The sequence below is a fragment of the Artemia sp. Qi Xiang Cuo genome, chromosome 8, assembly GCF_049724085.1.
Source record: "Artemia sp. Qi Xiang Cuo chromosome 8, ASM4972408v1, whole genome shotgun sequence".
NCBI lineage: Eukaryota > Metazoa > Arthropoda > Branchiopoda > Anostraca > Artemiidae > Artemia > Artemia sp. Qi Xiang Cuo.
In genome coordinates, this window is record NC_142801.1 from 74,732,113 (window position 1) to 74,755,304 (window position 23,192).

General features: G+C 35.5%; 1 protein-coding gene across 1 annotated transcript in view; it reads right to left on the reverse strand.

Moving 5' to 3' along the window:
* Dop1R1 (Dopamine 1-like receptor 1) overlaps positions 1–19,710 on the reverse strand; it is a 98,651-nt gene extending 78,941 nt beyond the window's left edge. The window contains exon 1 of the mRNA XM_089093095.1: positions 19,603–19,710. Coding sequence (XP_088949221.1) covers positions 19,603–19,652 — 50 coding nt within the window. The 5' untranslated portion in view covers positions 19,653–19,710. The remainder of the gene's footprint in view (positions 1–19,602) is intronic.
* Positions 19,711–23,192: the final 3,482 nt, after the last annotated feature.

Genomic DNA, 23,192 nt, shown 5'->3' on the forward strand with positions numbered 1-23,192 from the left:
TGGCACTAGCCCTTTGAATTTCCAATCGAATGAACCTTTTTTGAAGTTTCTACGACAACACCTTCTATAAAAACCTTATATGCCCCCAGGGCATAACTTAAAACCCTTGCCGCGAGGGTTGTGAGGGGGGGGGTTCCTCCTCAAAAGATATTTTCTATCTGGAAATCAACTACGCTGAACAAAATGGTTATCTCAAAATTTTGATTGGATGTGCTTGGGGGAATGATGGGCGGGGGGGGGGGGGCTAGTTTCCCTACAATCACTTTTGACTACTAAAAAGGGCACTAGCCACTCCAATTCCCAATCAAATTAGCCCTTTTTAAAGTTTCTACGACTACTCCTTCGATACGAAGTGCCCGGGTATGGAGAAGAAAAAAAATAATACATTGTGCCCACATAGTTCTTTACTTAGGCAGTGCTATGGTGCTGCCTATGAAAGGAATAAATATTGTAGCTTCCTATGTCGTTGTGGAAGTGCATGTGTGTCAGATTCTGATGATGATAACTATTTTTTATTTTATTATCTATTAATATATTTTCATTTTATGATCTATATCAAATGTTTTACTGTTCTTTGACTGGATAGCCTCTTTTTTAGAGTCTATCCAGACTGAATAAGTATGTCATTTTCTTCTTTTTTTTTATTATCGAAACCTCTCCCGGCTAAGTTTCCACTATCTACTTTTCTTGAAAATTTTAAATTTCAATATTTATTTTTAACCTTGACAAGGACTGTTCCTGTTCATTTGCTAATGTTCATTTTTGGGTTAAAAATAATTAAACAGTATAACGATTATAAACAATTTCTCAATAAACTAATTGTGACACTTTATTCAATTTATCGAATAAAAATAGCATTCAGGCGATAACAGTTTTTTTTTTTTTTTATCACTAACTTGCTTACATTTTTGCTCAGTTACGTTGAGCTTCAACTAAAGGGACCAAAGTGTAATGGGCTGCACGTGAAACTCAATAGATAGCAAACATGAATATTTCAGGTAATTTTTAAGGGTTAGGCACCCCTCGGAGGTGCCTGTTCCCGAGCATAATCGTAATCAGCGGGTTTGATATGACTAAAAACTGCTATCAGATTGCGTGAAATAGATGTGTCATGGAGGTGTCACATTAATAGGTCTTGGCGCCCGTACTATCAGCTTGGTATAATAACTTAAATCAAAACCACTCTAGTTTTTACAATCAAAAGTTACTACTGTGTATATTGGCTAGTCGATTAATCTAAAAATGGAACAAGCTGCAATTAATAAAGTTTCTTCTGGATAAGATAAATTTGTTGGAATTCTGGGAAAACAGGTAATAGCTAATTCAATACAAGTCCTATTTTTAATTGATTAGCATACAATAAAAATTATTTTTGGGAAAAGACAGTAATGGGCGAGGTTTACGTTGAAAGAAGCGGAAAACAACAGAATAATAGAGAATGATACGCATGGAACGCCCTTCAACTCTGTTGTAAATATAAAAGGTATGATATACATAACAAATGTGAATACATGGAGGGCTAGAGGGGCTCCCCCCAAAGTTTTTTATCCAATTGGACAGAGAGAATATAGATAAATTCGCAGTTTTAAGTGTTGTGCTTTCAAATCATAGCCAGAGCGGTAGCAAAGTCCAAGTAAAGAGTGGCACTGGCGAGATTCTATCTATGTATTGTTTACTCTATGTATTACCCAGCCACTTCGTACGGTAGGAGTGGTCGTGAAAACTTCGAAGGTGGCTAATTTGATCTGAAAGTGAAAGTTTAGCTGCCTTTTTAAGAGTTAAAAGTTATTGCAGGGCTGCCAACTCTCCTTTCATATTTTTTTTTAGATAACCTCCTTAAAACACCTGATAAAAATTTTAAGATATCCATTTTTTTTCAGAATATTCAACGAGTCAATAAATATGCCTCTAGGGATAACATGACTCCCTCAAAGCCCTTGGGGCAAGAGCCGTTGACATACAAAATGCCCATTGTTTATACATATATTTGGAAATGGAAAAAGTTTGATCCTGGTAATTCGATTAGCTCTAATTTTTTAAATCGTTCTCTGAGATAAGCAAATCATACACTTTACTTAGATTGGGAGAAGGGAAGGGGTAGGGATGGCCCAACAGTTTTTAGTTTTTAATCTGTCATATTTCGAGTGATCATTTGCAACAGTCATGGTAACGAACTGTTAGTAAGGAGTGACTCAGCCCAATAGTAGCCGAAACTCAAAAAACGAAATTTCGAAAACAATAGATGCATCAAAGGAATCGGCTTTTTACGCTGATTCCAAGTGTATAAAATCCATTAAGCTTAATGTTACCCATCAAAAGCAATCTTAGCGATCAAGTCAAAGTCAAGTGATCTCATTAAAATCACTCCATCAGATTTAGCATATCAGAGAACCTTACTGCACAGGTTTCAAGTGCTTATTTACAAAGATAAATAACTTTATATTTTTTTTACCAGAATAAAGATAATCGATGCATGTTTTCTTTCTCAAGGGTGATTGCATAGAACCATTAGTCCTAGAAAATTGATAGAAGGCTCATTCGAAAGGAAATCAAAAATGCTAGGGCCCTCTATAAGTGACTAACAAATTTGGACGGCAAATAGACCCCCCGCCCTCCTCTGCCCTTTCTCTCTCAAAGACATCCAATCAGAATTTTGGCATAGCTAGTTGATTCAACGTACTTTAAAGGTCCAAAAACTACGGCTTTCGGGATGATATGACCCCCATAGTTCCAAGGGAAAGGGGTGTAAGTTACGGAACTGGCCGATTGCTCACATACAGTATTTGCTATTGGAAAATACACAACAACTTTTTTTCTTTTCTTTTTTTTGGGGGGGGGGGGGCATCTTTTGCATAGGTGAGGGGGGGGGGAATTTCTCAAGGGGGGAGTTCCTGGTGTTATTTTAAAAACGGTCAGAAATTAAACTAAAAAACAAGTTGGTATTTTTTTATGACCACACTGCCTATTCTATGACAAAATCAATAAGGGTTCCAAATAGGAATAGGTCCTTTTATTAGACAGTGAAAGAAAATATAAACAAAAGCTCTAAATATATCGATGACACAGTCGGTCATCATCATCAGTAGAGTTAGTAACATATCAAAATTAAAACAAACTGTATTTATAATAAAAAAATAATCACTTCAGGGTCAAAGCAAGTTACCGGTCCATTGACTTAAAAAGTCCACTAACTGTTTTTGAGTTTTGTAATACTGCGTTGAATAAAGGTGGTATAATTTTCTTCAAATTGTAGGTCAAAGTAGGTTACCGGTCCATTGACTGTTCACTAACTGTTCTTGAATTCTTTTTTACTGCGTTGAACATTCTTCTAATTAAAAATGAAATAAAGCTGAAGTTATAGGCGCTAATTTTATCATTTTATTCTTCTAATAGCAAATGAAATGTTGCTGATTCTAAAGTTGGTCTGTCATCCCCATATATACGGCGTAGGGGATGACAGTCGTATATATGGGTGTGACAGACCAACTTTAGAATCAGCAACATTTCATTTGCTATTAGAAGAATAAAATGATAAAATTAGCACCTTTAAATTCAGCATTATTTAATTTTTAATTAGAAGAATGTTCAACGTAGTATTACAGAATTTAAGATTAGTTTGTGAACTTTCTAAGTCAATGGACCGATAACCAGGCTTTGAACTACAATTTTGAAGAAAATTGTACTACCTTTATAGACCGCAGTATTACAAAACTCAAAAACAGTTAGTGAAATGTTTAAGTCAATGGACCGGTAACTTTCATTGACCCTGAAGTGATTATTTTTTTTAGTATAAATACAGTTTGTTTTAATTTTGATATGTTAATAACTCTACTGATGATGATGACCGACTGTGTCATCGAAATATTTAGAGCTTTTGTTTATATTTTTGTTTCACTGTCTAATAAAAGGACCTATCCCTATTTGGAACTCTTGTTGATTACGTCTAAAAAACAAGTTTTTTTAACTGAAAGGAAAGAACAAGATTCAAACTTAAAAAAACAGAAATTTTTACTTTTATAACTTTAATAAATCAAATAATATTAACATTTTGATTACTAAATATCAGTATATGTATATTAAACTGACAATGCACATTCATTTTTACTTTTTTCAGTAAAGTGCAAATTATGTTCTGGCCTTGGGAAGGCATAGGGGTTTTGAGCCCAACTTATGTTAATTTCTACTCTTTTGAGTTTGACTCGGTTATTTATTGTAATTTCTGTTCGTTTTGGGTTTCATTTATTTATCGATTCTGATTTGTGGTAGTTTCACGCTTGGTAGATTATTAGATTTTATTTTTGCTCATTTTTTGGTTAATGAAGTTCTTTACTTTTCTTTGAAAAACTTATTTTATGGAATTTTTTTTAAAATTAATTTCAATTCGTTTTATATTGACATAGTCTTTTCAGGGAAAACGAAAATAATGCTATAAATCTTTTCGTTTTTTAAAGACTTTATAGGTTGGCCTGCTATTTGTATGCTGGAGAAAAATTTTCAGCAATTTTTAACAACATACACCCTTTTAAAAATCTGGACACAAATAGTAGTGTTTAATTTTGTTTCATACCTCCTCTAGTTGACCTGAAATGGAAAACTTGATACCATTCGCAAGAAAATCTTTTTTTTTCTTTTTTTTTTCTTTTTTTTTAAGTCCCACCTCCTCAACTCTCGGTGACATAATAATCTTTTTCACATAATTTCAAAACTTTAATGTCACCTACATTAATTTAAAAACGTCATTTATTTTTTAAATCGGGTATCCAAACAATATTGATGAAAACAAAATCTGTTACTATAAATATTTAACATGATCAAAATTTTTAATAAGTGTTATTAGCCATAATTATCATTTTCTGTAATTTTATCCTATATTTTCAATTTTTTCCCTTTCCTTTTTTCCTTTTTTCCCTTTTTCCATTTTACCCTTCATCTTCATTTTTCTCCCATTAAAAAAAAAAAAAAAAAAAAAAAAAAAAAAAAAAAAAAAAAAAAATCTGCTTACTTTCTTTGATAGCTTGGATACACTTACGCTATTTTGACTTGGTTAAATTTTAAGAGAAGAAGTAGTCCAGAAAGTATGAACATAATACCCTCAGTCGTCGTTCTTGGGATACTGCTGAGATGCCTTATTGGGAATTAGCCTTAACACAGTGCATTTTTGTTTAATCTTAAGGCAACATTTAGTCTTTAAACATAAAGGCAAATGGGAGGGTTAGGGTGGGAGGAGGATTAATTGCCCTCCAATCACTTTCGACTATTAAAAAGGGCATCTCCCCTTTCTATTTTCAGTCGAATGAGCCCTTTTCGAAGTTCCTACGACAACTCCTTCGATACAAAGTGCCCTGGTCTAAACAACATCAACAACAACAAAAAATCATACATTATACCAACATCGATCTTTACTATAAGAATTTCCAGCCTTCCAATCACTTTCGACTATTAAAAAGGGCAATAGGCCTTTTGATTTCCAAACGAATGAGCCCTTTTTGAGTTTTTACGACAACACTTTCAATAAACACCTTATATGTCTCGAGGGCATAAATTATCACCCTTATCTTAAGGGCTGTGAGGGTGTTGTCATCCTCTAAGACATAATTTCACGAACTTTCAACTACGTTAAACAATATGGCTATCTCAAAATTTTGATTGGATGTGTTTGGGAAAATGGTGGATGTGAGAGGGGCGTTAGTCGCTCTCCAATCACTTTCAACTATTAAAAAAGGCACCAGCCCTTTCAATTTCCAATCAAATGAGCCATTTTGAAGTTTCTACGACAAAATTTCCAATAAAAACCTTATATGCCCCCAGGGCATAGCTTACAGCCCTTGCCCTGAGGGCTGGGAGGGGTTGTCATCCTTACAGACCTAATTTTCCAGAACTTTCTACTACGTTGAACAAAATGGCTATCTCAAAATTTGTATTGGATGTGTTTGGGGGAATGATGGACGTGAGTGGCTGGTTAGTTACCCTCCAGTCACTTTCGACTATTAAAAAGGGCACTAGCCCTCTCAATATCCAATTGAATGAGCCTCTTTTGAAGTTTTTACGACAGCTCTATCTATAAAAAACTTATATGCCCCCGGGGCATAACTTACAACCTTTACCCTGGGGGCTCTGGGAGGTTTGTCATCCTTAAATATATAATTTCCAGAACTTTCAACTAAGTTGAACAAAATGGCTATTAAAAAGGGCAATTTCAATTTCCAATGAAATGAGCTCTTTTTGAAATTTCTATAACAACTTTCTATATAAACAAATATATGCCCCCAGGTCATAACTTACAACCCTTGCACAGAGGGCTCTGAGGTGGTTATCATCCTAAAAGACCTAATTTCCTAAACTTTCGACTGCGTTGAACAAAATAGATATCACAAAACTTTGATTGTATGTGTTTGGGGAAATGGTGGGCGTGAGAGGGGGGTTAGTTGTCCTTCAATCACTTTCGACTATTAGAAGGGCACCATCCCTTTCAATTTCCAGTTGAATGAGCCCTTTTTGAAGTTTCTACAACATCGTTTTCTATAAAAACCTTACATGCCCGCAGAGCATAACTTACAACCCTTGCCCTAAGGGATGTGGGGGGAGGGGTTGTCATCCTTAAAGACCTAATTTCTATAACTTTCCACTACGTTGAAGAAAATGGCTATCTATAAATTTTGATTGGATGTGTTAGGTGAAAAGGTGTGCGCAAGAGGGGGTTCAGTTGCCCTCAAATACCTTTCGACTATTATAAAGCGCACTATCCCTTTGAATTTCCAATGGAAAGAGCTCTTTTTCAATTTTCTACGACAAAGATTTCAATAAAAAATTATATGCCCCCAGGGCATAACTTATAACCCTTGCCCTCAAGAATGGGGGGGGGAGTGTCCTGCACAGAGGTATAATTTCCTGAACTTTAAACTGCATGAAACAAAATGGCTAGGAATGGTGGGCGTGAGAGGGTGGTTAGTTAACCTCCAATCACTTTCGACTATTAAAAAGGGCACTAGCCCTATCAATTACCAATCCAATGAACCCTTTTTGAAGTTTTTACGACAACACGTTCTCTAAAAACTCCAGGGCATAACTTACAACCCTTGCCTTAATGGCTATGGGGGGGGGGGGGGGGGGTTGTCACCCTAAAAGATCTAATTTCCAGAACTTTCAACTACGTTGAACGAAATGGCTATCTCAAAATTTTGATTGTGATGTGTTTTGGGTAAAGGTGGGCGTTAGAGGGGGGTTTGTTGCCCTCTCATCACTTTCGACTATTAAAAAGGGCACTAGCCCTTTGAATTTAAAATCGAATGAGCCTTTTTTGAAGTTTCTACGACAGAGCTTTCTATAAGAACCTTATATGCCCCCAGGGCATAACTTACAGCCCATGCCTTGAGGGCTGTAGGGGAGTGTCCTCCTCAAAAACATAATTTCCCTATGGAAATCAACTACGCTGAACAAAAAGGCTATCTAAAAATTTTGATTGGATGTGTTTTGGGAAAAGGTGAGCATGAGAGGGGGATTAGTTGCCCTCAAATCACTTTCGTCTATTAAAAAGGACACTAGCCCTTTGAATTTCCAATCGAATGAGCCCTTTTTCAAGTTTCTACGACAAATATTTCAATAAAAACTTGTATGCCCCCAGGTCAAAACTTAGAACCCTTGCCCTGAAGACTTCGGGGGTGTGTCCTGCTCAAAGGTATAATTTCCTGAACTTTAAACTGTGTAGAACAAATGGCTATCTCAAAATTTTGATTGGGTGTGTTTGGGGAAGTGGTGGGAGTGGAAGGGGTGTTAGCTGTCTTCCAATCACTTTAGACTATCAAAAAGGGCACTAGCCATTTCAATTTCCAATCGCGTGAGCCCTTTTTGAAGTTTCTACGACAACGCGTTCAATAAAAACCTTATATGCCCCCAGGGCATAACTTACAACATTTGCCCTGAGGGTTGTTACGGGGTTGTCATCCTCAAAGACCTAATTTCCAGAAATTCCAACTACGTTGAACAAAATGGCTATCTTAAAATTTTGATTGGATGTGTTTGGAGAAAAGGTTTTCCGTGAGAGGGGGGTTAGTTGCCCTCCAATCACTTTCGACTATTAAAAAGGGCACTAGCCCTTTCAATTTCCAATCGAATGAGCCTTTTTTTTTAAGTTTCTACAACAACGCTTTCTATAAAAACCTTATATGCCCCCGGGGCAAAACTTAAAACCCTTCCCCTGATGCTGTGGGGGAGTGTCCTCCTCAAAAACATATTTTCTAAACATAAATCTCAAAATTTGGATTTGATGTGTTTCAGGAAATATATAAAGCGTTGAAGAAAGGTTTTTATAGAAAGCGCTGTCGTAGAAACTTCAAAAAGGGTTCATTCATTTGGAAATTGAAAGGGCTAGTGCCTTTTCTAACAGTCGAAACTGATTGGAGGGCAACTAACCCCCCTCTCACGCCCACCATTTCCCAAAACACATACAATCAAAATTTCGCGATATCCATTTAGTTCAACGCAGTTGAAAGTTTCGGAAATTTTGTCTTTGAGGATGATAACCCCCCCACACCGCATAGGGCAAGGGTTGTAAGTTTTACCCTTGGGGCATATAAGGTTTTTATAGAAAGCGCTGTCGTAGAAACTTTAAAAAGGGTTAATTCAATTGGAAATTGAAAGGGCTAGCGCCCTTTCTCCAAACGCATCCAATCAGAATCAGAACCCGTTTTCCCCAAAAACATCCAATCAGAATTGTGAGTCAGCCACTTTGTTCCCAACAGTCCAAAAAGCATATAACAATGGCTTCAAGGTGGATTCAACCCTCCAGACCCCAGATGCAAGGGGTGTAAGTTATGCCACGGGCACATAAGGTTCTTATGGAACGAATGGTTGTATAAACTTCGAATCGGATGGGGCTCATTTGCTTCGAAGTTGGAAGATCTAGTGCCCTTTCTTAAAGTCAAAAGTGAAAGGAGGACATGCCCAGGGGGTATTTAAGTTTTTTGTGGCTTTTAGCGGCGGCTTTAGAACTTTAGAAGCGGCTCAGTCTTTTTCCCCGAAAAAGACTATGTCGATATAAAACGAAGAGAAATGAATTAAGAAAACTTTTTCCACAAAATAAGTTTTTTTTTAAAGTAATGAATTCCATTAAACCGAAAATGAACAAAAATAGAATCAAATAATCTACCAAGCATACAACTACCAGAAATTAGTATCAATAAATAAATGAAACCCAAACAAACAAAAATTAAAATAAATAAAAGAGTCAAACTCAAAACGAGCAGAAAATAATATGAGTACGGTTCTAAACCCCCTCTGCTTTCTAAAAGCTAGAATATAATTTTTACTTTACTGAAAAATTCAAATGAATTTACTGAAAAAATGTGCATTGTCAGTTTAATATACATATGCTGATATTTATTTCTTAAAATCTTAATTAATTTTTGATTTCTTAAAGTTATAAAAATGAAAATTTTACCGAAAAAAAATGAAACGAATTTACTAAAAAAAATGTACATTATCAGTTTAATATACATATGTTGATATTTATACCTCAAAATCTTAATTATTCTTGATTTCTTAAAGTTATAAAAATGAAAACATTTGAAAGAGTTTCTCTCAGTAAAGTAAAAATTATATTTGGGCTTTTAGAAAGCACAGGGGTTTAGAGCCCTACTCATATTAATTTCTGCTTGTTTTGAGTTTGACTCTGTTATTTGTTTTAATTTCTGTGTGTTTTGGGTTTCATTTATTTATTGATATTGATTTGTGGTAGCTTGATGCTTTGTAGATTATTTGATTCTATTTTTGTTCATTTTTGGTTTAATGGAGTTCTTTAGTTTTTTTTGAAAAACTTATTTAGTGGAAAAGTTTTTTTTTAATTGATAGCATTAAAGGGATAAATAAAAATCCCGTGATACCAAGGTATCACGCGTCATTCGCTAGACCAAGATTCCCAGATTTTCCCGGGAGTAAACTTGGTAACAATACACGTACCTGAATAAATCAGAAGAAACGTATCTGGAAATAAAATAGCTATGACTGGGTATCTTTTAGAGGGTTTTAGGCGTTACCTCCCCCCCCCCGCGGCGAATAATCCCCCTGAGAGTACCCCCCAGGAAAATACCCCCCCCCCGCAAAATACATCCCCTCGGAAAATACATCCCACGAAAAATGCCCCCGCGGAAAATACCCCCTCCCCCCACGGAAATTACCCCCCACGGAAAATATCCTCCTGGAAAATACCTCCCCCCCCGCGGAAAATACCCCCCGTAAAATACCCTCCCACGGAAAATACCCCCCTCCACGCGGAAATACCCACCCCAGAAAATACCCCCCCCCCCGCGGAAAATAACCCCCACGGAAAATACCCCCCGGAAGATACCCCTCCTACCGTTCCCCCCGATAAATAACCCCCTCCCGGAAAATACCCCAGCGTGTAAAATAAGGCTTTCCAAATTTGAGAATTTTATTTATTGTTTATTTTTTTTATTTAACTTGTGTATTATGCGACACTCACTCAAGTTTACGCTGTGTAAAATTCTTGAACACACCGTTTTTTTGTTAGTTTCTTCGTTTCTTTAGCAATAAATTTGGGCTATAGATTTGAACATTAGGGGGGGGGGGTAAAGTATAGCGGGTCTGCATACAAAAGCTGTTTGGTACAATTATTCTGCATATTAGATAGATAGATAAATAAGTGTATTTTAAAGCCAACTTTACTTCTAAAGTAACGAAGAAACTAACGAAGAAACCGGTGTGTTCTAGAATTTCACACAGCGTAAACTTGAGTGAGTGGCGCATAATACACAAGTGTCAAAATTCCTTCCCCCTAGGGAAATTAAAAAAATAAAACTCAAATAAAACTCCCAAACTTGGAAAGCCTTATTTTCCACGGGGGGGGGGTATTTACCGGGTGGGTATTTTCCGCGGGGGTTATTTTCCGGGGGGGGGGGGTATTCCAAGGGGTATTTTCCAGGGTGGGTATTTTCCACATGGAGGGGGGTATTTTCCGTGGGAGGGTATTTTCCGGGGGGTATTTTTTCGCGGGGGGGGGGGGCTAGCCACCCTTTTAGAGATTGGGGCTAATCTAAATGTAAAGGATAGAGTATTTTCCGCGTGGGAGATTTTCCGGAGTGTATTTTCCGGGGGGCAATCACCGGGAGAGGGGGTAAACGTCGGCCACCATTTTAGAGATTGGGGCTAATCTAAATGTAAAGGATAGAGTTTTTGGCGAAACAGCTCTATAAATGCAATCTGAATCTTTGTCAAATAGGCTAGTTTCAAATAGAGCGGTTATAAATTATTGTAGGCCCTACTCGAAATAACGAGACAGCCTTTATGTTTGCTTTAGAAGAATATATCTGCGCTTTATGTACCATAGACAGGACAATTATATCTTATATGTTGTGCGGACATATATCTAACAAAATCTACTATGCTATAGAAGAACAGTTTTTGGGGAAAAAAGAGGCTATTTATAAGTGAGAAAAAAAGTCAAAGATAGATACAGACAAATAATCAAACATGTCGTAACATAAGAGAATAGTTGTCGAAGGTTCGCATACACCAAAAAATAGTTTCTGAGGCTCTGTAAAGTTGTCCTCAAAGAGTCTGATGTTCTTTGAAGTGTACTTGCCGGGATGAAATCAGGTAAAATGTAAATTATTCAAAAAAATGCAATAGCATTAAAGGGCTAAATATAAATTACAATATTTAGATCCTTTTTTAAGTAAGAAGAGAGATCATGCCTCATTAAAGTGGCGTTTTCTGCCATTTTGTGCCACAAAACATAAATTTTTTGCCCAAAAGTGACAAAATGGCAAAGGAAACGGATTATAAGATAACCAATAGTTTGAAATGGTCTAAAACCCTTAATGGGAGGTTCAGGCCCCTCATCTTTAAAAAGGCTCTGAAATCATGCTATGCTGATCTACAGCTATCTACAGCTGATCTACAGCTGATCTACAGCTATGCTGTAGATCAAGATCTACAGCATAACATGAATGCCAAAGTGAGTTCCATCTTTGCACCTAAATCGTTCGCTGATAATGAAATGGGAACTTTCCCGTTAATTCATTGTCACTACTTTTTAGACTCGATTAACTTGCAATTTAACGTTACGAATTTGGTTAACTTTTAATTAACGTTCTGGCTTTGAAAATAGTTTATATCTATGATATAATAGACGTAAATATAAATAAAAACCTAAGCTTACTTAGGAATATATAATTTAAAGTATTAAAAAAAAAAAAAACTAGCGTGATATATTGACTTGAAAAAAACAGCAAAAATTTAAAAATAGATTTGAAATAAGTTTAAACTACGGAAGTTAATTTTGAATGGTCTAAAAGCACAGATGGAGGTCTTGAGCCATCTATCACGAAAAAAGAGGAATGATTTGATATTTAGGTTAGGCTGACACAGAAAAAATAGTTTTGCTCCGAGTAAACAGAAGTTCTTTTTGAAGAGTATCTTTTTATAGGTTCTCAAGCGGCAGGGTAAAACAATTTATTTTCGAAGGAATCCTATTCTCAAAATCTCTCTATTATTTTGTGAACAGTGGCTTTTAGAGATAAGGACTTGGATGAAGACTTAGCTTTGTTTACACTTTCCCAGCTAAACATTTTCCCAGAAAGAAAACATTTCGGCTTTTGCAGGATTTTTGTTCGATTTACAGTTATGATTAAGTTTTCATTTGAAACTGATACGGAACGGGAGAGAGAAAGAGAGAGAGAGAGAGAGAGAGAGAGAGAGAGAGAGAGAGAGAGAGAGACAGAGAGAGAGAGAGAGAGAGAGAGAGAGTAAGTGAGACAGAGAGAGAGGAGAAAGAAAGAAGCTAAGAAAAATAAAAGCAAGAGAGAGAGACGGGAAAAGAGGGATGTAAAGGGTGAAGAGGGAATGAAAGTGAAAGATGGAGAAGAATAGAGGATCAAGTTAAAACACATAATATATAACATCGTCAATATGGAGATTGATCCTTCTGATCGCCAATAATTAACGCTGATGCTAGGGACATAACGCTTTTACAATAATTTTCCCCACGCATTAAAGAGAAAAACTTATGTTTACTCATATGACTAATAGATTGCTTCCTTAGAATAGCATCTCAAATGCTCAAGCCTATTCTTGGGGCACCCTGGGGATTCTGAATGAGAGCAGGATCCTTAATATTCTCCCGGTATAGTTTGATGCCTTTAGAATCGTTTTTTGATGATTCCGATTTGTTTAAGAATCATGAGCATCCTAGGGAGTGTCCCGTGGACATTTATCATTGAATAGTTTTCATTTTGAAGCATACAATTTATATCCCTAACACATTTTATTGTCTAGAAAAAAAGGTTCAGGGAAGAACCTTTCAGGGAAGTGTTCAGGGAAGAAAAGGTGGTGAAATAATGACAAACTATAAAGTTTGACTTCGCGTGTCATTAAAAGCACCATTATTGACATAAGTTACAACTATAGCAAGGCTGCAATAAACAATTTAGAAATACCCACAAACTCACTTAAAATCTAAAATATATAAAAAATAAGACATTAAATAATAATAATAAATATATATATATTATATATAATAATAATAAGTATATTCATATTGTGGAAAATTTTTGATGTTCTTGTGTATGTTTATAAAATGTATCTTTTATTAAATCTGCATTTAATATGTAACTTTGAAATATAGCTTTTCCCGAAATCTCAAGGTCAGTACTGAAATCTCAGGATCAAAAACTAATTTATAAGGTTAAGAAGACATACTGCAATTCCCTAACAAATTTTTCAACACTTTGCCCCCTCGCCTCCCCCCTGGGCTGCAGAAATTTGCGGCTGGTCTGCTCAGACCCTATTGTGAAAGGTAAATATCTCCTTTTAACGTTAAAAAAAGAAAATCAAACGAAAGGAAAAATGCAAAGGGAAATTTGTGTCTAAAAAGACACGTCTTCACTCCAGCCTCTGGAGGCAAACTTTAGTTTCGTTCTTTTACTCCCTAAATATAAATAAAATTGAATGTCCCTGCAAGATCTCTACTGTTTTCCGTTCAATTGTATTCTATTAATTTTTTATTTTAAATCGATTTTTCCCTTTTGATTATTAATATCCTCCAAAATTTCCAAAAAATGCATCCAATTTAGATGAATTTTACAGCATCAAACTCAATGTTTCTCAGAACTCCAGAGCATAATTTCCAGATTTTCATTTCTTAGCAAATTCCCCACCACACTCCTAACTTCTCTCTCAAGCCAAAATTCAAGGCCCAATTAATGTCTCTCCCTAGAACTTATGAAAGTTTTAATTTCATCCCCCAAGCAGTTCCCATGGTTTTACAGATTGCTTAATTAGACTTAGGTCTGCCCAAGACCGTTGGTGCTTAAGGTGACAACAGTGCCTCTCCGTGACAGAATCTTCAGCATTTATGACCAAAGATCATAAAGAGATGACCATGAAAGCGCAATATCCATCTCGAGATAAAGGCCAAGCATCCCTCTCTGTCGTCTACGCCTTCTAGTTCCGGATAGGAACAAACACCGAACGCCATGGGAAAAGCAGCCTTCGACCATTCGCACCCCAATAGTGTCCTCAGTAGTTGCACAAACTGAAGTTTAGCTTGTATAACTGAACTTCAAAACTAAAGAAGAACTTGGACTCATAATCTAGTTTGGTGTCAAGATCGAATATTGCCTATTCCAAGTGACTTTCCAATTGAAAAGCCTAAACAAAGCCTTAATTGCTAAGGCTTCGGGTATTTTGTAGGAGACTGTAAAACCCTGTTAAATTTAATAAATGTGTAGGTGATCATACTAACAAGGGCCAATCATGTTCAGCTCAGATTGTTAAGTGCCTTAATTGCGGAGGGAATCATCATAGAAATAGCTTGGTGTGTTGAGAGATTAAAAAGCACCTCCCGCTCCAGAAGGGACCTCTGGAAGATTCAATTCGTCTTCCCTTGTGTAATTTTTAGGTGATAGTATTATTTAAATTATTTGTATCATTATTTTATCAAAATATTAACGGTACTCGTGACAAAATTGATAAATTTAAAGGTCTTTTTAGTAGTTACAAGATTGCGTGCATCACTTGACACCTTCTGAGAGCTAATAATGTTTCACAGTTAGAGCTTTCGCTTGATCATGTGTTATTTCTTCATCCCACCAAACCGACATCTGGTCGTCCTCCCCGTTGCCTAGCGATTGCAGTAAATAAAAAGTTTTCCTGTGTCTTTCTTGAAGCTTCTGATGTATATATTTAGTTGATTTTGGTTCTTTTGTCTTGATGTTCAAGTATATATCGACAACCTATAGAAATGAGATCTCTGATCGTGATTATACCGCAGCTTGTGCTTCGCTTTCTAAATACATTCATAAAGTTCGGTCTGCAAATAAGTCAATATTTACCTGCAGTGATTTTAACACAGATCTTAAGAAGGAGAAAAACACCGACCTTAAGAAGAAGAAGAAGAAAGTCTTTCTTTTAAGTTTTTTTTTCTGACCACTTACTCAAATTTCACTTTCATCTCTCCCTTGTGGCGGTTTTCTACTATCGAAATCGAGGCCGTTTCCCAATGTGCAGAATTTGGTTTCCACTTCGAATTTAGATAATGTATTTAGATATCGTATTTAGATATCGTATTTAGATATACTAACGGACGCTCCACGGACAGGGGTTACAATTGTTAATGTTTCAAGTTAAACCCTAATCAGTGATCATTTAAGTTTGCATTTAAGACTTACTTATTCTCAGCCTCTTCATTTACAAAAGTTGAAGTGATTTTTGAAGCCTTGCTGGGATCGCCTCGATCTCTTTCTATATCAATATATTTTGGATTCTAAGTTGTCAAAAACTCGAATATCGTTTGATCTTTTATTTGCCTCCTTCAACTGGAACATTCTTAATTTGGATTTTTACTGTGAATAATTTTAAATTCTGGTCTCGTTTTTGGTCCCATGACGGCTATCCATGGTCAGGAAGTTTATTTCAGATGGTCAAGTATACAAAGAAAGTGTACACAAAATCTGTCTAGTAACAGAAACGGCGTCAAATTGGCAATCTTTCGTGAGAAACAAAAAATAACCCCCAGATGTCTTCGCGTCATGTATCAACATTTACCTTGTCTTCTTCATCTGAGGACAACCCTATTGAAGTGGGGTCTTGGGGAAGTCGTTTCTCCTCTTTTTTTTCTTATGATCCATCTCTTTTTGATGCAACATTTTGGAATATACTTTTGGGCCATTTTGCAGAGTTAGATCATGCTAGAAACTTTATCACTATTACACCAGCATCTATTCAGGTGCATTTTGGTCGTATAAAACCAGGCAAAGAATTATATTCTGATGGCCTACAACAGAGCATCTCATCAAGTCATCTTATTCCTGACCTATATAGGTCATCAGCATATATCTGATGAGCTATGTGAAGGTCTAGTGACGTGCATTCCTAAGAAAAATAAAAGATCTGAATTCAAGCAACTCATGTATACCGATAAGCATTATGTTCGGCGATTGGAAAGCTTTTTGAGAAATTTACCTACAATAAAATTAGTACAAAGTGAGATTACGGCGTTAACCAATTTGGTTTTTGAGAAGGACTTGCAACATATACAAAATGCCCGCGTAATTTTTCTAGCGATTCATTGAAAGTCAAAAAGTAAACTCTACGCTTGTGCCATTGACATTTCAAAGGCTATTGACCCCCCTCATTTCTGACAGAATTGCCAAGCAATTCTTTCTCTCTTTAGAAGTGTAGTTAATCCATCAGTATGCACCTTCCTATGTAAGTGGTATCAAAAAGCCGAACATGTTTGTAAGGTTGTGTTAGTAGTTGTATTCGTGTGTGCTGAGATGTGGAGCAAGATCCTATTGTAAGTCCTGCAATATTCAACAATGCTATCAGACTTGTCACCTTTCGGATTCCCCCATACTTATTTGATTTTTTCAAAGCAATTAATCCTGTTGGAGCCTCACATTATAACTGTATATTTTCTTGACTGTTCATACTCTTTACTTTTCTTGATTTTAAGTTATTCTATTTTTGATTGTTAATTTCTCGCATTTTGTATTTCACTTACTAAGCTATAATATGGGGTTTTGTTTGTTTATAATCCTCTATTAAAAAAATTTAATGTAAACTTATAGATGATTAATTTTTGGCAATTGCGAAGGAAAAACTGATATAAAATGCTAATAAATGCTGTTATACGTAGCTTCTTGTTGGTTACAAACTTTGCTAGAGTGTAATTTCGCAATATAAATTTTATAAGGTGTATAATTTAAATTAACCTTAATTCAAATAAACCTAAATAAACACCCGTTTTCTCAATGACAGAGTAGCGGAAAAAAATTAATAGACGCAGCCCCTTATTATAAATGGCTCACACAGCCAGGCCTCGATTCATATGTGAAAAAAAAATTACCTTTTAAATTCATTCTCATGGCACAAAATATTATTACTACTACTACTACTGAAAAATCACTGCAGCGCAAAGCCATCCGAGGCCAATACAGATATGCACACTCCTCTATTTGAATCCATTCGAAGCCTCCCTCTTTACACCCTCCCAAGAAGTTCCGATTTCCCTTAAATCTTTCCTTTTGGCATCCTCGAGCCTGTTTTTCTTTTGGCCCTAGAAGATTGGCCGACAAGGACGATCTTTGGAAATCAGTCATCCTTCATCTGCAGACCGTGCTCTAGTCATTTCAACTTTTCCCTCATTATAGCACTAGAAAAAGGGGTAAAACCAGATTTTTCGTACAGCGTACTGTTTGACATACGGTCAGTCAGTCGGGTACCCAAAACAATCCGTGGGCAATTTCTCTGGAAATCATCTAGCAATTTTTCCTCTGTTTTTCGGAGCACCCATGCTTCAGAACCATACTTAATCACTGTCATCACTGTAGCTTCCAATTTTTTAATCGTGGTTCGCAGACTAATCTTTTTATTCTTCCAAACTTTTTCAATTTTGAAATAGCTCCCTGGGCTTGGCTATTCTATTTTTAACATCTTCACCGCACCCACTGTCTTTACTAATAATACTGCCCGCTTAAGTAAAGCTGTCCACTTCCTCAATCTTCTCATTACCCAACATCACCTCTTCTCCTCTACGTATTCCTAGTCTCAGCGACTTAGTCCTCTTAACATAAACTTCTATACCTATTCTTGCACCCTCAACTCACAAAACTTCTGAAAATTCATTAATCTAGCTAACATTTTCATCTTGGATCCTTAAATCATCAGCATAATCAAAATCTAGGAATTTTGTTTACTTTCCCAGTTGTTTCCGTGTTCTCTGAATGCCTTTGTTGTGCTCCTTAGGACAAAGTCCATCAAAATGATCATGTATATTTTGATGTGATACAATCCTGCATAACTTCTGATTTAATAGGAAAGCAACTACTGACCTCATCTCCTACCTTAACCCCAGCAGTGTTATTCTTGTACATAGCACTAATCACTTTCATTGTTTATCTGGTTTACCATACAAGGATAGGACCTTCGCTAAACTAAAGGTCTTCTATCAACTGAATCAAACGCTTGCTCATAATCCTTAAAACTGAGGACTAAAGGGGTTTGATGACTCAGGCACTCGTCAATTGTTAATCTAAGAGTGAAAATTGGGTCTGCGAAAATTTGGCACAAGTGAGATGAACCAAATTTATGTTGATAATTGTGGTAATTTTTAGATCAAGGTTTTTTTTGCTTTTAGATGGGCTAAGTTATAAAATTTGCTAAATTGGGACATTAAAAGTAGTTGTGATGTAAGTGAATTTATAAGGAAGTTGAAAAATGGAATGATATGAAAAATATTTTTTTGTTGAAAAATATGTTGAAAAATATGATTTTAATGATCACATTGATAGGATATATATTCCATTAATTAAAATGGTTTTAAACCATGAATATTAGTATTATTATTTGGATTTTTTTTTATTGATGCGTTTTAAGGAAGGTGTTGAGTGTTAAGCTAATCATAGCAGGGTACATGATGCTGTAATTATGCTTTGTTTCTTGTTTTTTTGCCCCTATTCTTAGGTTAATATAAATTTAGTTCTATTTTATTATTTAGCCCAATTGGTTTGGTTATTCCTCCTTCGTATCATGCCGTGGCATTTGGATTGGATGTGGTAGTGTTAAGTTTTGTTAATAATTGATATTAAATTAATTGATCGATCTTCCCTTAATAAGGGAAGATCAAGGTGATTTTTATGGAAATTTAAACTTGTAGTGTTTTGGACTTGCACTGCCCTCAAATATAGCCCTCAAATGCATCATCAAAATATTTATAAGCCATTAAATGCTAATTTTTGTGAATATAAACCGTTAAATCCTAGTTTTTTGTGAATATACAACTTCATTTATAAAATAACTACTTTACAAGTTTTTTTCTAACTTTTATTTTGCGATATTAGACCAAGATAAATTATCAACAGGCTTAGATTTACTTCAAATCTTTTATAAGAAAAAACAGAATATCTTCGAGGCTATTTTATTGTGTGGGATGCTTTGAGTACATGACAAGCTATACCAAGCACATCCGTAAGCAACTGTTTTAATTTGGGGTTGGATGGTAAGTTGAAAATTGGAGTGTGAATATCTTAGCAAGAGAGAAAACTGTGAAAACAAAGAGCAAACTGATGAACCAGTGCAAAACCCTACCTGTCTAGTGAGATGGCGCATAAATTTAATATTGAGGCTGTACATCCCATTACATCAAACGCTATCCATGTATCACAAAACTGAGAACCGAAAATCCAATAGCCTAAAAGATCAATTATAAACAATTAGATAAAAAATTAAAGACATAATCAGGCAGAAGTTGGGAGAATAACTCCTTTAACTACAAAAAAACAAAAACAAAAAAAATAAAAAGAAACGTTATAGTATTTATAGTTTAGGAAACAGACCAAACCAGTTGCAAGGTGGCATAGAAAAATTAAGCTTCCCTCTGCCATCAATGCTGGGTGGAAACTTAAAAAGAATGGTGGTGGTCCTCACTTATAAACAGAACTACTTGATTTAAGTCATCTTGCTTGTAGCATCCCCAAGAAGTCCAGTGCACGCTGTAGATTCAAGTGACTTAGATGTATGGTTCAAGCTGTAAGTGTATACACAACACTTGAACTTAAGTTTGTTCTTTGGTACCCAGGTCAAGCCTCTGTGGATTTTAATTTGGGACAGCAGGTTGCTAATTGGTACAGCATTAGCTTGCTAATTGGTAGCCCAGAAACATGGCAGCCATTTGTAACAGAGTAACGCTGCCTAAGAAAAGGGCGAAGTGGCTTCAATGTATGTTTTTTCTCCAGGTCACTTTGTAAGGAAATTTTGGTTGTAAAAATATTCGAAGGGGCTTATTTAATCAGAAATAAAAAGTTCTAGTACCCTTTTTGAGAGTTAAAAGTAATTTGAGCCCAACCAGTCCCCCTCCCACACTCGTTTATGTTATCCTCCTCCTCCAAAGACGTCTGATCAAGATTTTGACATAGCAAATATGCTGAAAACAGTTGAAAGGTTAAAAAAAATTCATCCAAGAATGATATGACCCCCACAGCCTCTGGGCCAAGGGCTGTAAATCTTACATTTATTTACTCACAATAGATCGAAACTTTTGGAGGTTATTCATTAGGCCTAAGAGATCATGCATGTTGTTAAAAGTGGAGGGTGGGGGAAGTTAGGAGGCCCTGAAATTAATAAAAAACTTTTTATTGTTTATTTCGAAACTTTTGTTCGATTCAAAAGTTTAGTGAAAACTTCCAGGGGATCCTGATAGATTCTCATTAAACTTTGAAAAACAATATGGTACTCTGACGGTTGATAGACCCTTTTTTCGGCTCTGTTTCCTTTTAATCTTTCACTTACAAGAATGGTATCAACTGCTTACGCATTCAGCATGTTTCCCTTATTCGATGCCTAGAAAAATGGACAATTTATATGTCATCAGACCAGACAACACTTTTGTGGCTCCATATTCTTGGAGAAATATTCAGAAGCATTTTGACCCAAAATTAGAGACACATTTTCCAAAACTACTTAATTTTCTATTATTTTATGCTAAGACCATCTAATGAATATCTGTTAGCAATATTCACATAATTTTTTCATTGCAAATAAAAAAAAGCCGGTACAAAGGTACTAGTAATTGACAACAAAGGATCAAAGCCTAGGTATTAAGACATCATTAAAAAATAGAGAAACGAAAATGTGTAGGTTGTTTCTAATTGATATTAATCAATAGAATCAATCAATCGATCGATAGAATCAATCAATGAATCAATAGAATAGAATCAATCAATAAAACAGAATCAATCCGAAATCAATAAAAGCTGTATATTCGATGGAAAAATTAGATATTTTTCTCTGATTAAAGAAAATATAAATAAAAATTTTTTTATTGTTATGTCTCAAAACTTTTCTACTTTTCTACTAAAAACAATTAAAAAGATACAGGACTAATGCTATATCTCAAGAAGGAAATGGTGCATTGTTTTCATTGTCTTACTGACTAACTTTTAAGTTTCGGAAAAACAACCCATTTTCTTTTAAGGAATTAACATTAATTTTTCAATCACTACTTCCTATCTCCACACTTTCAATTCCTTTGTTCTAAAATATTCAATATTGAGGAAAGCTAAAGTTTACGTTAATATCTGAAGAGGAGCTAATTATAAAGATTTCTTGAACATAGGGAAACTGGAAAAGTTTTGCAATATAACATTTCAGTGGTAGAGGAATACGGTAGCAGCTCCTGTGAATAAATACGTATTTATTCGTAGTTCGTCTCTCTGCCTAGAGGTTCACTAAAAGTTAAAGATATAAGTCAGTTTCAGGAGAAAAATATTGTTAGAAGTTGTAAACTTGGAACTTGATTTTATTTGACCAAATCATTAGTTTCCTTTCCAAGAATCTTCATACTATCCTCCTAGATATGAGAAAAAAAGAAAAATACAAAATATGCAATTACGTGTCTTATTACTAGTAAATTAGTTATAGTTTGTATGCAGATTTGTATACAATTTATGCAATATGGTTGTACACAATTACTCACATACCTAACTATATACGCTCAGTATATACACTATACATAAACTATATATACTGAGTCTATCTTGAGCGTATATATTGACCAAAACCTCTTCCATGCACGTACCTCTTCCAAGCTACCTCTTCCATGCACGTACGCAGAAAGGGGGTGAATCTTATGCAGAATCGGCCAGGGCGGCCGATTCGTCCAAGCTTATGCATTTGTTTTCACATTTTAGAACCCTTTTTGCAAAATTTTCTTATTTTTCGTGTATTTTATCAACTATTATTCCCCCTTCTCTCAAAATTGAATTTCTATCTATATTTATTGTCTTTCCGTGACCGAAAATTGAAGAGAAGATTATTCAGTAACAGAGATTTTCAAGACAAAAAGATATATAAAACTAAACCAAATTTAAGCTATGATATATTGACCATATTTGGAAAGACTTACCACAAAATCAAGAATATAAAATAAAAGATTTATTTTATCTTCACATTTCTCAAAAAACAGTAAGTAAGCGGGAGTGTGAAAAGCCTTGGCAGGATACTCCGACGGTCATAGGCTAAGTATAAAAGGCTTGAACTGTTTTAGCGTTTCGAATGGCTATGGATCTCCACTGCACCATAAAATTTTTTCCCGTCCCTATGTACTACTACTGAAAATTCACCGCATCACCAAATTTGCAGCAGTAAACCGCTTAATACCTCCAGAACTGTGAGAGCTCCTCTTCTGCTCCCATCTGTTCAGAGAAGCACTTTTTACTCCCTCACATGAAGCTCTTATTCTCATTAAATCCTTTCTTCTGAATAGATTCCCAGTATATTCGAGTATGTCTTTCGTTAGGCCCAAGATTAGTTGCCAAAGAGAAAAATTTGAAAGACTATTCTCCTTCATCTGTAAAAGGTGAATGAGCCCTCTTAAGCCTTTTTTCATACTAGCCCTAGAAAAAGTGATCAAATCCAATTTTTGTAAAGCTTTTCTTGTATGTTGTGATTAAAATAAGTAAAACTAGGGTAAAACATGTCAAATGAGTAAAACATCTAGTATATCTCCCTCAACCTTACAAAGTAACCAAGTTTCAAATCAGTATTTGACCATACCCTGGCTTCTAATGCCCTAATCTTAGTTTTTACTTGTTTAAATCCTCACTCTATCCCTCATCATCATTCATAATGACTGCTATCAGAGGCAACGCCATAGCGTTGCCTATAGTAAAGGCCATATG